Source organism: Nicotiana tomentosiformis, chromosome 4, assembly GCF_000390325.3.
Source record: "Nicotiana tomentosiformis chromosome 4, ASM39032v3, whole genome shotgun sequence".
Lineage (NCBI taxonomy): Eukaryota > Viridiplantae > Streptophyta > Magnoliopsida > Solanales > Solanaceae > Nicotiana > Nicotiana tomentosiformis.
In genome coordinates, this window is record NC_090815.1 from 47,271,563 (window position 1) to 47,284,908 (window position 13,346).

General features: G+C 40.3%; 1 protein-coding gene across 1 annotated transcript; it reads left to right on the plus strand.

Moving 5' to 3' along the window:
- The first annotated feature begins 852 nt into the window (after positions 1 to 852).
- Positions 853 to 12,108, plus strand: LOC104102389 (WAT1-related protein At1g70260-like). The gene is made up of 4 exons (XM_009610091.4): positions 853 to 947; positions 1,130 to 1,192; positions 7,850 to 8,096; positions 8,967 to 12,108. The coding sequence occupies exons 1-4, from the start codon at positions 871 to 873 to the stop codon at positions 9,060 to 9,062; spliced, it is 483 nt and encodes a 160-aa protein (XP_009608386.1). The 5' UTR covers positions 853 to 870; the 3' UTR covers positions 9,063 to 12,108.
- Positions 12,109 to 13,346: the final 1,238 nt, after the last annotated feature.

The following is a 13,346-nucleotide window of genomic DNA, read 5'->3' on the forward strand; positions in this document are numbered from 1 at the left end:
AAAAAAAGGAATGGTTGAAATGAGGTACGTCATGAGCCCTTGATACGATGTTAGCATATGGAGTACTATTATAAGAAGAGATTGCACGGCTGGACTGCCAGCCTCTAAGAACAAATCTGACACTAGCAGTCCGTCCAAAGCTGACAAGGCGTCCAAATTCATGACGTTTTACTTTAAAATAGTCTTTCTCTTCATTCTTCTGCTTACGTACTTCCGTTTGAAGACAATAGCATTATTTTTTAAGCTGCTATACCCTACTACAGTCTATTGCCATTGTACTATAACAGAACGGCCAATCAATTAATCAAATACTATAAAATTCTTTCTTATAGCTAAATTAACCTGGTGTAATGTGAAGACCCTCCTGGGTATGGATTTAATCATTCCTAGTAGGGCCATTCTTAATGTCAGCCACACAACCAAACCTTAATTATGGGGGTTATTAATCATACTACTTAAGATAATTTAGTCCACCTAGTACAAAATCTAATTCTTGGTTAATACATATATATACATACTCTCAGAGTCCACGTAGGATGAATAATAGGTGTGCAGGTGGATGAGAAGTTTTCTTCAATTAAAAATAAATTAATACTAGCATTAAACAATTATTGAATCTCTGCCTTCCGTGCCATGCTTGGGTCACTCGAACTGCTCTTTCTCTTTCCAAGTAGCTTAAGCATTCCATGAAAGGTTACCTTCTCTTTTTTTTTCCTGACGTATACGGCAAATTGAATTGATGTGCCTCCATATAAATTGTGAAGACCGGATCATACGGAGTTATAACAAGTAGTTGACATAAAGATAGAACACACACAACGAAAGAGAGATGGGTGTGAGGGTTGTGAATGCCATAGGAGAAATGTTGCCATGCACAACAATGGTCATAATAGAAGCTGTCGCTATTTTCTTGACGATTATGGCCAGTACCGCTATGTCCAAGTTTGGTATGAGTTCTTTTATATTCGTGGTCTGCTCTTAGCTTTATCCTTCTCATTCCGTATTCCCTCTTTTTCCACAGAAGAGACAAGTATATATTTTCACGAAATCTTGTTTTCTCTTTTTCTTTAAGATCAGGGGTGACTTAGAGGACCAGTGTTGATCTTTCTTTCTTTCTCAATAATTGCAGGACAGAAGAGCCATTATTCACGTTTCCCCTTCTTTTGCGTGGCTTCTTCCTTGGCTTAGTAGGGTTAGTACTCTCTTTCTCTTTCTCTGTGCCAAATTAGAATGCTTAGAATTAAGAAAGAACGAACATTAATTAGTATGGTCTAAAATGAACATTAATTGGTCCAAACCCTCCAATTATTTTCTGTATTCATGCATTTTGGACTTTGGAGTTTCTTAACCACCAACTTAATTAATCATATGAGATATTGATGTCACTTAATTTCCCATAGGATTGCTATACTGATTTTATTTTTGGTAAGTAAAAGATTTTATTTACCAAGTATAAGTATTTACAATCTAACAAAGTGAACCTAGCTTTCTGTCATAGCTCCTGCCGGACATGAAGCCCCAGCTTGGAGTTACCTAGCTTTGCTACAATCCCTCTCCTGCTTCTTTTGTCTTCTAAACTACATCAGGATACCAATTCAGTTTATTCATGGTTCTATCCAACCTAGGAAATAGCTTGGCCCTAACGTGTATTTCTTGAATGATTAGTCGAAGGATAGAATTAGCAGATCTCTTCTTCTTCTGGAAAATAACATTATTCCTCTCTTGCCAAATATGATAAACTGCTGCTGCTAATGACATTCTGCATATTATGCCCCTCCACTTTTACCTTTGGCCACCTTTTCTATCCACTTCAGCTCCTCCTGCCGATCTCCCTTTGTTCTCTGAATGCCTTGCCAGTTTAGAAGCTGCTCCCATATAGTTGCTGATACTTCACAGTCAAAGAATAAGTGTTGTAATGTTTTATTCTCTCTTTGACAAAGTGAGCATGTTTTGTCTGCAATAATCCCCCATCTTGCTAGCCTTTCTTTTGTAGCTAACCTATCCTGTATTGCGAGTCGTAGTATGAAAATCCACTTTGGTAGTCCTTGATTATTACACACTAGTTTCGTCCATGGCACCTTCTGAAACTCCCCTTGCATGGCTTTGTATATGTGTCTTACGGAGAATCTCTCTATCAGATTTACCTCCTCTCTTGTATATCCAGCAACCTCAAAGAAGTTTCTTGTCTTGAATATCTTTTGGATGACCCATAATGCACTATTTGGCTCTGTATTCCATATATTGTTCTCCTTTATGTAGTATGCATGAATCTACTGGACCCACAACTTCTTCTTCTTTGTACAAATATTCCATAAGAGCTTGCAAATAACTGCTTTATTCCTCAGCTCCACATTGATGAAGATTAGTACTCCTGCTACCTTTGGAGTACACAGTTTATCCCAGGCAATCAATGCCTTTTTGGTAGGTTTCGCAGCTCCTGACCATAAGAATCTCCTGCATATTGTTTCTATGAAATGAATGATTTTCTTTGGCAAAATGAATATCTGAGCCCAGAATGTTTGAATTACAACTAGAACACTCTTAATTAGCATTGCTCTTCCGGCATATGACAAAAATTTTATTGTCCAACATTGGATCCTGCTTAACATTCTATCAATTAGAGGTTCATATTGGATAGCTGATAACCTCTTGGTGCTCAATGGGACACCCAGGTATCTAAAAGGTAGTTCTCGTTTAGTGTATCCTAGCAATTTCATAATATGATGTTGAGTCATATTGTTCACTCCACCAAAGTAAATACAGCTTTTGTTAGGATTTGTAATTAGTCCTGAGGCTGTAGAAAATACTTGAAACTGTTGATGGAGTATCTTGACTGATTGTATGTACCCTATACAGAAAAGAAGTAGATCATCAGCAAATCCCAATTGCACTAAGTTGACTTTGGCACATTTTGGGTGAAATTTAAACTTCTTGTTATCCTCCAATGGCTTCAGTAGTCTACTAAGATACTCCATGGCCATCACAAATAAAAATGGAGATAGGGGATCCTTCTGCCTCAGTCCTTTCCTTGCCTCAAATGGTTTAGCTGGCTTACCATTAATTATTACAAAATAGGCAACTGTACTGATACATGCCATTATCCACTTCACAATATTTCAGGGAATCCCAACATCTTCATCACTTGTTCAATGTATACCCATTCCACAGAATCATAGGCTTTCTGCATATCTATTTTGAGCATGCATCTTGGGGATATGTTCTTCCTCCCATAGCCTTTTACCAATTCATGGCTCATAATGATGTTATCAGTGATCATTCTTCCTGGTACAAAGGCTGTTTGGCAGTTATCTATTAGGTCTGTCATAACTTCCTGTAATCTTGCTGTTAGAATTTTTGATATTATCTTGTATAGCACTGTGCAACGGGAAATATGCCTGAATTCCTTAATGTTAGTTGGGTTCTTGACTTTAGGGATCAAAGTAATAGTGGTGCAGTTGATGGCTTTGCACATTTCAGCATTTTCAAAGAACTCCATTACTGCTACAGTAACCTCATCACCCAATATATGCCATGTCTTTTTGAAGAAGTAGGAGTTATAACCATCACATACCGGTGCTTTATTATCATCAATATCTAGTATAGCTCTCTTTACTTCCTCTCTAGTAACTGGCTTGATTAGCTATAGTTATTGCTGCCTGGTTAAAGTATAGCCTTTCTGCATGATCTCTGGGATAACTACTGGCATTTGTGAAGCTGCTATACTAAGTAATTTTTTGTAGAAATTCAGTATTTCCTCTTCTACTTCAATAGCACTTTGAAGAATTTGCCCTACACTGTTAGTTATTCTGCCAATATAATTCTTTGCTTACCTGTTTTTCACACAAGCATGGAAGTATGACGTATTAGAATCCCCTAGTTTAAGCCACTAAATTCTTGACTTCTGCTTCAACACACTCTCCTCAACCTCCCACCATTTTTTCAGTTCAAGTTTTGCATCCTTTTCTTGTAGTATTGCCTCAATGTCATTTCCTGGGAGTGGCATCTAAGCTTGGATACCTTCTAATTTGTTCCTTGCTACTTGAATCTTGTGCCCAATACTATTGAATTGTTGGTTGTTCAGTTGTTTTAGAGCTTCTTTTAGCTTTTTGAGCTTATTCTACACGTTTAACATTGCAGTTCCCCTGTGCCTATTTCTCCAGCATTGCTTAACTGTTTCATCAAAGTCTTGGTGACTTGCCAAACAGTTGAGAAACTTGAAAGGTCGCCTACCTTCTTGATTAGTACCATCAATAGCTACACTCAAAGGACAATGATATGAGAAGCCAGGATTCATAATGATCCCCTCCATGGCAGGCCATTTCTGAATCCATTCTGCATTTACCAATATTTTATCAATTCTACTATGGATATGGTTGTTAGTACATGTGAACTTTCGCCCCACTATTTTGAGTTCATCTAATCTTGTAACCAGTATGAAGTTTTTGAAGTCTCTCGCCTCTATCTTTTGTGCTGAATTCCCCTGCACTCTATCCTCACTAGATAGTATAGTATTAAAATCCCCTATTATTAAACTAGGGCCACTGACTCCGTCCATAGTTATCTTCAGGTCCTCCCATAGTCCCTTCCTGTCTTGTATAGTGTGCATTCCATAGACTGCACCAAAGTTGAACTTGATTCTGTGCTGATTCATGATCACATGCCCTACTATATACTGTTCATGTCTTCAGATAACCTTAAAATCCACCTGTGTTTGATCCCATACTACCCAAATTCTACCTCCTGGCGCCTCATCATAATTAGCTACCTATTGCCAGTTACTAAAAACCTTCTTCATTATTGAAACAACATTGGTTGCCTTGACTCTATTCTCTAGAACAACCATAATTACCACTTTATTCTCTTTAAAAAATTTTTTTAGTTCTTTTTGCTTATACACTTTATTCAACCCCCTAACATTCCAGGCTATGATATTCATCATGATATAGTAGTATATTCATCATGATATAGTAGTATTTTAGAGCCTCCTCCTCTGTCATTTCTACTCTGCTGACCTCTTGCCCACTGAGCTTCAGATAGTTGCACAATCTTCTGGGTTGTGTCAACTAGTGCTTTGAATACATTGCCAATGTCTACTTCATTCTCTCTTATGGATCCCATATTCTTCTTTGATGCAGACTTTCCTCTAGCAAGTTGCCATTGTTCTTCATTTCCCTGCTGGAATGGTAGCTCATCACCTTCTAATTCCAGTTGATCCAGGAGCATACCATGAGCATCAATTTTGTCTACATTAGGATCAAGCACCCTCACTATTCTCCATTTTTGTTTTTGTTTCTGTTTAATACCTCTGTGATATCCTCCCTCCTGGTTCTACTTCTTTTGATCTCTACACGAGTGGCCTATTTGACAACATGTCTGGCAGTATTAAGGTTTCCAGTCATATTGTACCACCTGCTCGATCACCTTGCCTTTAGGGTCATATAATTTGATTGTCCCTGGTAAAGGCCTAGTGATATCCATTTCAATTAACACCCTAGCATATGAGACTCTATCAGCCACTATAGTACATGCATCAGCATACAAAGGCTTTCCCAAACCACTCCCAATTTTGCTTTAGGCCTGATTACTCTAATAGTTAAGTAGTAGCTTAGGGAATTTGATTCACAGAGGTATGGTTTTAAGCACTTCCTCATTGAAATCAAATCCTTCTGATCCATGGTCTAATTATGATTGGCCTACTACTCATAGTATACGGACCATTCAATAGCACTTCATCCCTCTCTTCACATCTATTCATCAAAATTATGAAATACCCATCGTTATGGAAGAGTGCTTTAGGTTTTTTGACCTTACTCCACTGGTTAGCTATGAAGCGCTCAATTTCCCCAATAGTTGGAGTATTTCCCACCACGTACACTACAAAAAAATAAAATTAGCTACGAACGTCGTCGCTAATCTGTCGCTCAAACACTCGTAGCTAGCAGAATTTCTTGATAATCCGTTGTTAATCTATCGCTAAATGAGATTAGTGACGGATTTTTCTGTTTAGCTACAGAATTTATCCGTCGCTAAAACCTGATTTTTTAGTAGTGGTACAAGATTATTGCTCGATTCCACTTCTGGTTTTCCTCTGCAATGTCCTCTTCCAACAGTTGCACTACAACTTCCCCGTCCTGTAGCACCGGAGGGATGTAGGATAGATTCATACCCTTAGCTGCAAATTTGTTCTCTTGGAACAAACATGCCCATGATCTTCCCCCATTCCCAGTTTTCTCTGCTTTCTTGTCTTGCATGTTCTTCCCAGTGTCGATCTCAACATTTCTCTGTTCCTTTGGCAAGTTTGCATGTACTGTTCCATTGCTCTGTGACTTGCTCGTACTCACACCACCAATTGTGATCAGCGGTACAACTAGTCCTTTAGCTCCAGAACTCACCACAAGTGTCAGAAGAATGCCTGGGCTCACCGGTGTTGCCAATTTAGCTCGAGCACTACTCAGATCTGGCCAATTTTGGTCATTGTCACTTTCCGGATCCAGATCTTCCTCTTGCATTTTCTCTTTAGCTTTTTCAGTTTGTTTTCCTTGTTTTCGCGTGATAATGTCTGGTAATTTCCTTTCTACCACTGGTGTTTTCCTGGTGCTTTTCTTCGATCTTCCTCTTACTCCCATTTTCGGTGAGGGCGCAGGTTAGTTAGCACCTAATGTGTGCCGAGAGAAAAAAAGAATTAACGGCACTGTGGTTGTAGGGTAACAATAGCGCAGAACCTTGCATTCGCGGGACTAAGTTATATTTCTCCAATCGTAGCATGTGGAGCCGCAAACATGATACCAGCTTTTTCTTTCATTGTTTCCTTTATTCTTAGGTTCTTTTTTCTCTACTTTTTTATTATCTTATGGCCTCTTAATTGGAAACAGACTTGAGCCTCTTGAAAACAAAATTAAGTAAGAAAATAAACCTGGGAAAGCCTGACGGGCTAGAGGGTGCGACTAGCAGTAGCTAGCAACCGTCTTTGACGCATCTATTAGCTTTAAACTTTTAGATGAGATGGTAACACACTTCAATATGCTATCAAAGCAAACAAAGGTCTTGTGTTTGAGTCTCGTCATCACATATTATCGAAAAAAAAATTTCACGTGCATAGCCATGAAAAAAAATTAGACTCATACGTAAGAGGATGTGTTGAAGACAAAATGAAATAAATAAAAATGTACGCTCTCAAACACTTCAATTTCTTACAACTAGAAGGGGAAAAATACCAGGAGCAATGGTGGAGCCATGCACATTGAAGCAAGGGGTTTCATATGATACTCCTTGCTCAAAAAATTTAATTATAGTAATACATGTATATTACAAGGCAAAAATATTAAAATGTATGGTAAATACAAGGATTAAATCCTTTTGATTTGAAGCAGAAGCTTGATATAATTTATTTTTATAAAAGATGAATTCCCTTGACGAAATCTCTAACTCCGCCAATTACGAGGAGTAGCATTAAAGAGGAAGTGATTTCTTACAATTAGAAAGGCGAGTTAGATTATATTCGTATATCTCAAGTATTCAGGAGTCCCTTTTTCGGTATCAAATTGATGGGCCATGCTTTGGAAGTGAATGGTTAATTAGATTTGAAAAATAGCAAGAAACTGATGTAATTGGTAGGGAACTGATGAAGTGAATGGACCTGTTATGAAATGTTATTTGCGAAGTACACAGTTCCTACCAATAAAAATTTAAGGAGTATATTTTCCAACCACTATCTTAGAATTGACTCACCAAAAACGTAAAAGTGTGAACACTACATCTGTGTTATTTTAACTAGTACTAAATATTTTGACTGTTTTGGAACTATATATGATTATCAATATTCTAAAGAAGAATAACTATATAATTTCAGGAAAATAAGGATCGACTGGAAAAGGCAGGGAAGTCAAGCAAGAGTAGTTGGTACCTTAATGTCAATAGTGGGGATGTTATCAATGACTTTCTACAAAGGTCCAGTGGTAAACAAGTATTCCCCATCTTTTCTTCAGCTGGCAAGACCGCATCTCCTCGTCTTCACTTCAACACATGAGAATTGCGTTCTTGGTTGTTTCTTGTTTGCAGCTGCTTCATTTGCTCTCACCATATGGAACAATATTCAGGTTTCCTTTATTATTCTTTTCTGTTCTTTTTCTTTTCGGGTTTAAGTTCTATTAACTAACGGTTAAAGAATATCTACATAGATCATTTATAAGGTAATCACAAACGAATCTCTATAACAAACATCAACGTTGTTAGGATCGGGAACCCGGATAGTGCGGAATATAGCCAAACAACGGTATAATGACAATAACAAAGACAATTGAAGTTGATAACAACGACAATTAAAGTATAGATAAAGAAGACACAAATTTAACGTGGTTCGGTCAAAGTGACCTATGTCCACAAGCGGAGAGGAGCAATTTACTATAAGAATAAGAGTACAAAAAAGAGTACAAAATTAGAGTAAACACTCTAATTAATCCCAAATACCCTAAGAGAATAACCTCACAAGATCACTCCAAAGAAAGGGTTCAGACAAGTGCTTCCCAACACTTAACTCTCATACAAAACAATCTTAATAAAAGAAGAAAGGAAGAAACAAGAAAGGAAGACTCAAGTCTTGTTGGTGTGTATAAAATGAACTAATGGCCTTCCCTTTTATAGGCAAAAAAGTCTTGACCTCTTAAGTATAAAAGAAGAGATACAACTTGTGCAAATGATGTCCAACACACAATGCAATATTTTTGGGTCCAAAGAATATTGTCAACAAAGTCTACACTTTGCAAAGATGCTATTGCTTATGTGAGATGGACTCCATTTGACAAAATAATGGCCATATTACAAACGTACTAATAACTTAGCTAGTAAAAATGATCGTAGTAACTAACTAGATATAACATGAAGTGTAAATAACTTAAATCCTTTTCTTTTCCTCTTCGTTTTCTCTCTCAAACAGAACGTTTACATTGACTGAAATTGTGTTTTTTCAGGCGGGAAGTAGCAAGAAGCGCCCACATGTGATGAAAATAACGTGCCTTTATACCTTGTTTGGGACGATCCAATCTGCAGTATTTAATTTGTTTTAATTATGGAAAGAGATCTCATTGCATGGAGACTTAAGCTCAACTTTGAACTTCTTGTCATTGTTTAACTGTATGCTCTGTTCCTGAAGCTGTTCTTTCAATTCCTTCAACTCCGCCGGTGCCATACAATACGGTGGAATAGAAATGGGCTGAGTTCCCAGCACCAAATAAATACCAAAGTCAATATCCCTGTCAGGCGGTATGCCCGGCAGGTCTGCAGGAAATACATCCGGAAAATCACGTACCACCGGAATAGAATCAATGATAGGAGTCTTGCACTAACATCCCTCACAAAATCCAAATAAGATAGGCAACCCTTCTCAACCATGCACCGAGCCTTCAAATATGAAATCACCCTACTTGGTACATAATCTACAGAACCGCTCCACTCAACCCTCGAAATTCCCGGCATAGTCAACATCACCGTCTTAGCGTGACAATCTAGAAAAGCATGACATGGAGATAACCAATCCATACCCAATATCACATCAAAGTCGACCATACTAAGTAGTAAAATGTCCACTTGGGTCTCCAGACCCCCAATAGTCACCACACATGACCAATATACGCAGTCCAGAATAATAGTATCGCCCACAGGAGTAGATACATGTACAGATGAAACTAAAGACTCACAGGGCATATCCAGAAAATGGGCGAAATACGAGGAAACATATGAATACGTGGAACTAGGGTCAAATAATACTGAGGCATCTCTGTGACAAACTGAGAAAATACCTGTAATCACAGCATCTGAAGAAATAGCATCTGGTCTGGCAGGGAGGGCATAGAAACGGGCCTGACCACCCCCTGACCTACCTCTCCCTCTAGGGCGACCCCTAGCTGACTGACCTCCACCCCGAGCTGACTGGGCGGGTGGTAAGGTAACTGGTGCTGTAGTCGGAGGCTGACTCCTCTGCTGAGATAGACCTCCATAACGACGAGGACACTGCCTCCACATATGCCCAAGCTCCCCACACTCAAAACAACTTCATGATGCTGGCGGCGAAAACTGAAGGGAACCCATAGCACCAGGATAACTGGTAGAAGAAACTGGCATGGAAAAGCCCTGAACAGGTGGAGCACGGGATGAACTCTAAGCTGGAAGGGCACTAAGTGATGAGTGGCCCTGATGAGAACTGTGAGAACCATGGCCAGATAATGCACCAGATAATGCACCATGGTGAAATGGTCGAGCTGATTGAGCCTGTCTAAAATGACGACCTCTACCGTGCTGGAACTGACCCCAAAAGGAGCACCGATGAATCCACCCTGACCACGAGGCCCCTTAGCCTCCCTCTCAACCCTCTCCTGACCACGAACAATCTCAATCTACCGAGCAATGTCAACAACCTCATCAAAGGTAGCACCTGCAACCCGCTCCCTGGTCATGAGCAACTGTAGCTGATAGGTGAGGCTATCAATAAACCTCATGATCCTCTCTCTGTCCGTGGGAACCAACCAGATAGCATGATAGGCCAACTCAGAGAATCGCATCTCATACTGTGTCACAGACATATCACCCTGTCGAAGCTGCTCAAACTGTCTGTGCAACCCCTCTTTGTGGGATCGAGGCACGAACTTCTCCAAAAAGACCACAGAGAACTACTGCCAAGTAAGGGGTGTTGCGCCAACAGGCCTACGCCTCTCGTATGTCTCCCACCATCTGAGCGGAGCCCCAGAAAAGTGAAAGGTAGTGAATGAGACCCCACAAGTCTCCAAAATACCAGCAGTACGAAGTATCCTCTGACACCTGTCCAAAAAGTCCTGAGCATCCTCTCTCTCTATGCCACTGAAAGGTGGTGGCTGGAGTCTCCCAAACCTCTCCAACCTACGCTGATCATCCTCAGGCATAGCAGGAAACACATAATCCTGAGAAACTACAACTGGCTGGGCTGGTGGTGCATCCGGTGTTTGAAGTCCCTGAATAACCTGCTCGGGTGTGTGAGCGATGGGAGTCTGAGTGCCTCCCCTGGCCTGAGAAGTGGCTGCGACCGTCGAAATAGAGACCTCCTGAGCAAGGCCAGTGCACGCTGTCAGAATCTGAGCTAGGGCCTCCTGAAGGCCTGGAATCACAATAGGCACAGCTGGTGCCTGAGCTGGTGCATCAACAACTGGAACCTGGTCCTGATCTGGGACAACCGGTGGATCTGCAGGTACTGCCCCAGCTGATGTACGGGCTGCACCTCTGCCCCTACCATGGCCTCTACCGCGGCCTCGGCCTCTCGCTGCCCTGGCTGGTGGTACTAGTGGCTGGCCTTCCAGACCGGTAGCACGAGTCCTCATTATCTGTGAGAGAATGAAACAACAGATGTTTAGTTACTAGAATCAACAGATTCGCACGACAAGAATTCAAGAATGTAGAGTTTCCTAAAGGTTCTGCAGCCTCCCGAAGATAAGTACATACGTCTCTGTACCGATCCGCAAGACTCTACTAAACCCGCTCATGACTCGTGAGACCTATGTAACCTAGGGTCTGATACTAATCTGTCGCGACCCAAACTAACCCCTGTCATGATGGCGCCTATCGTGGAACTAGGCAAGCCGACTCATTTCCAAAACAAACCGATATTTTCATTTCAAATATAATTCCAATGTTATTTAACAAAAAAACATTCGTAAAGGAGTTCCAATCAAACAAAAGTGCGGAAGGAAAAGCCCAACATCGGGGTGTCACTAATCATGAGCATCTACTATAATCTGTCTAACAATATCAAGGCTCACTCACCCTGAAAAATAGCTAAATACAACTAGAGGAAGATAAGAGGGAGAAGAGCAGGGGCTGCGATCGCCAAAAGCTACCTTGCTATCTCCAAGAAAAATCTGCAACCAGAACAATCAATAACCGCTACCGTGTCCACCTACACCTGAATCTGCACACAAGGTATGGAGAGTAACGTGAGTACGCCAACTCAGTAAGTAACAACAATAACTAAAGACTGAGCAGTTGTGATGAGCAATAAAGCATATAACATTCATATCAGGAAATCTCAGTAAAATATCACATGCTTTTAAAATCAGGATTTGAATCAAAATATCTCATTTAAACCCAGTTCCAGTAAAAAATCATTTAAAGATATTTTTCAATAGTTTTCAGACAGAGGAAAAAAGCAAAGGTGAGCAAAAATGATGAAATCATAAACAGCCCCTCGGGCAAAACATCACTCATATACAGCCCCTCGGGCAATCCTCACAGTCACTCATGCCACTCGGGCATACCTCACAATCACTCTTGCCACTCGGGCATACATAACAATCACTCATGCCTCCCAGTCACTCGGCACTCGCACTTAGTAGGTACCTGCGCTCACTAGGGGTGTGTACAAACTCCGGAGGGGCTCCTTCAGCCCAAGTGCTATAATCTGCGCGGACAACTCATGTGCTGCACGGACAACTCACGTGCTATAATAATAAAGTATGCTGCAGGCGGGCAGACCCGATCCACACTCATCCTCACAATCAGGCCCTCGGTATCACTCAGTCATAAACATCTCAAGCCACTCGGGCATTTCAGTAAAACAGGGCATTCGGCCCAAAGTATCTATATGCATCAAAATGAGTTATGCGGTAAAAATGAGTTATACGGTAAAAAAGTATAAACATGACTTAGTATAGATTTTCAATCGAAAACAATGAGAGGATAGTAAGAAATAGCCCCTAAGGGTCCAAACAGCACTGGCGCAAAGCCCAAACATGGCATTCAGCCCAATTTACAGAAACTCTTTCTAAAACATATAAGTATCATATAGTTTCAACAAAGTATGCAACTTTAAAGTTGGTACGGGATAAACCAAGTCACAATCCCCAAGAGTGCACGCCCGACATGACCTAAAAATAGTAGAATGATACAAAATCCAGTGTTTCATACCCTCAGGACTAGATTTACAATCGTTACTTACCTCAAACCGGTCAAATCTCTACCACGCAATGCTCTTTCCTCTAGACTCACCCTCCAAATGCTCCGAATCTATTCACAATCAGTACAATACCATCAATACGCGCTAATGAAATGAATTCCACAAGAAAAGGTACAAAATTAGAATAAAACCCGAAATTGGCTCAAACCTGGCCCCAAGGCCCACGTCTCGAATCCGACAAAATTCACAAAACTAGAAAGCTCATTCACTCACGAACCTAACCATACCAAATTCATCAAAATCCGACATCGTTTGGTCCTTCAAATCCTTAAATTACTCTCCAAAAATTCCAAGCCCTAACCCCTCATTTTTACTAATTACAATGATTAAACAACGAAAAATCACCATATATACGAGTATTAGGGCTCAAGAA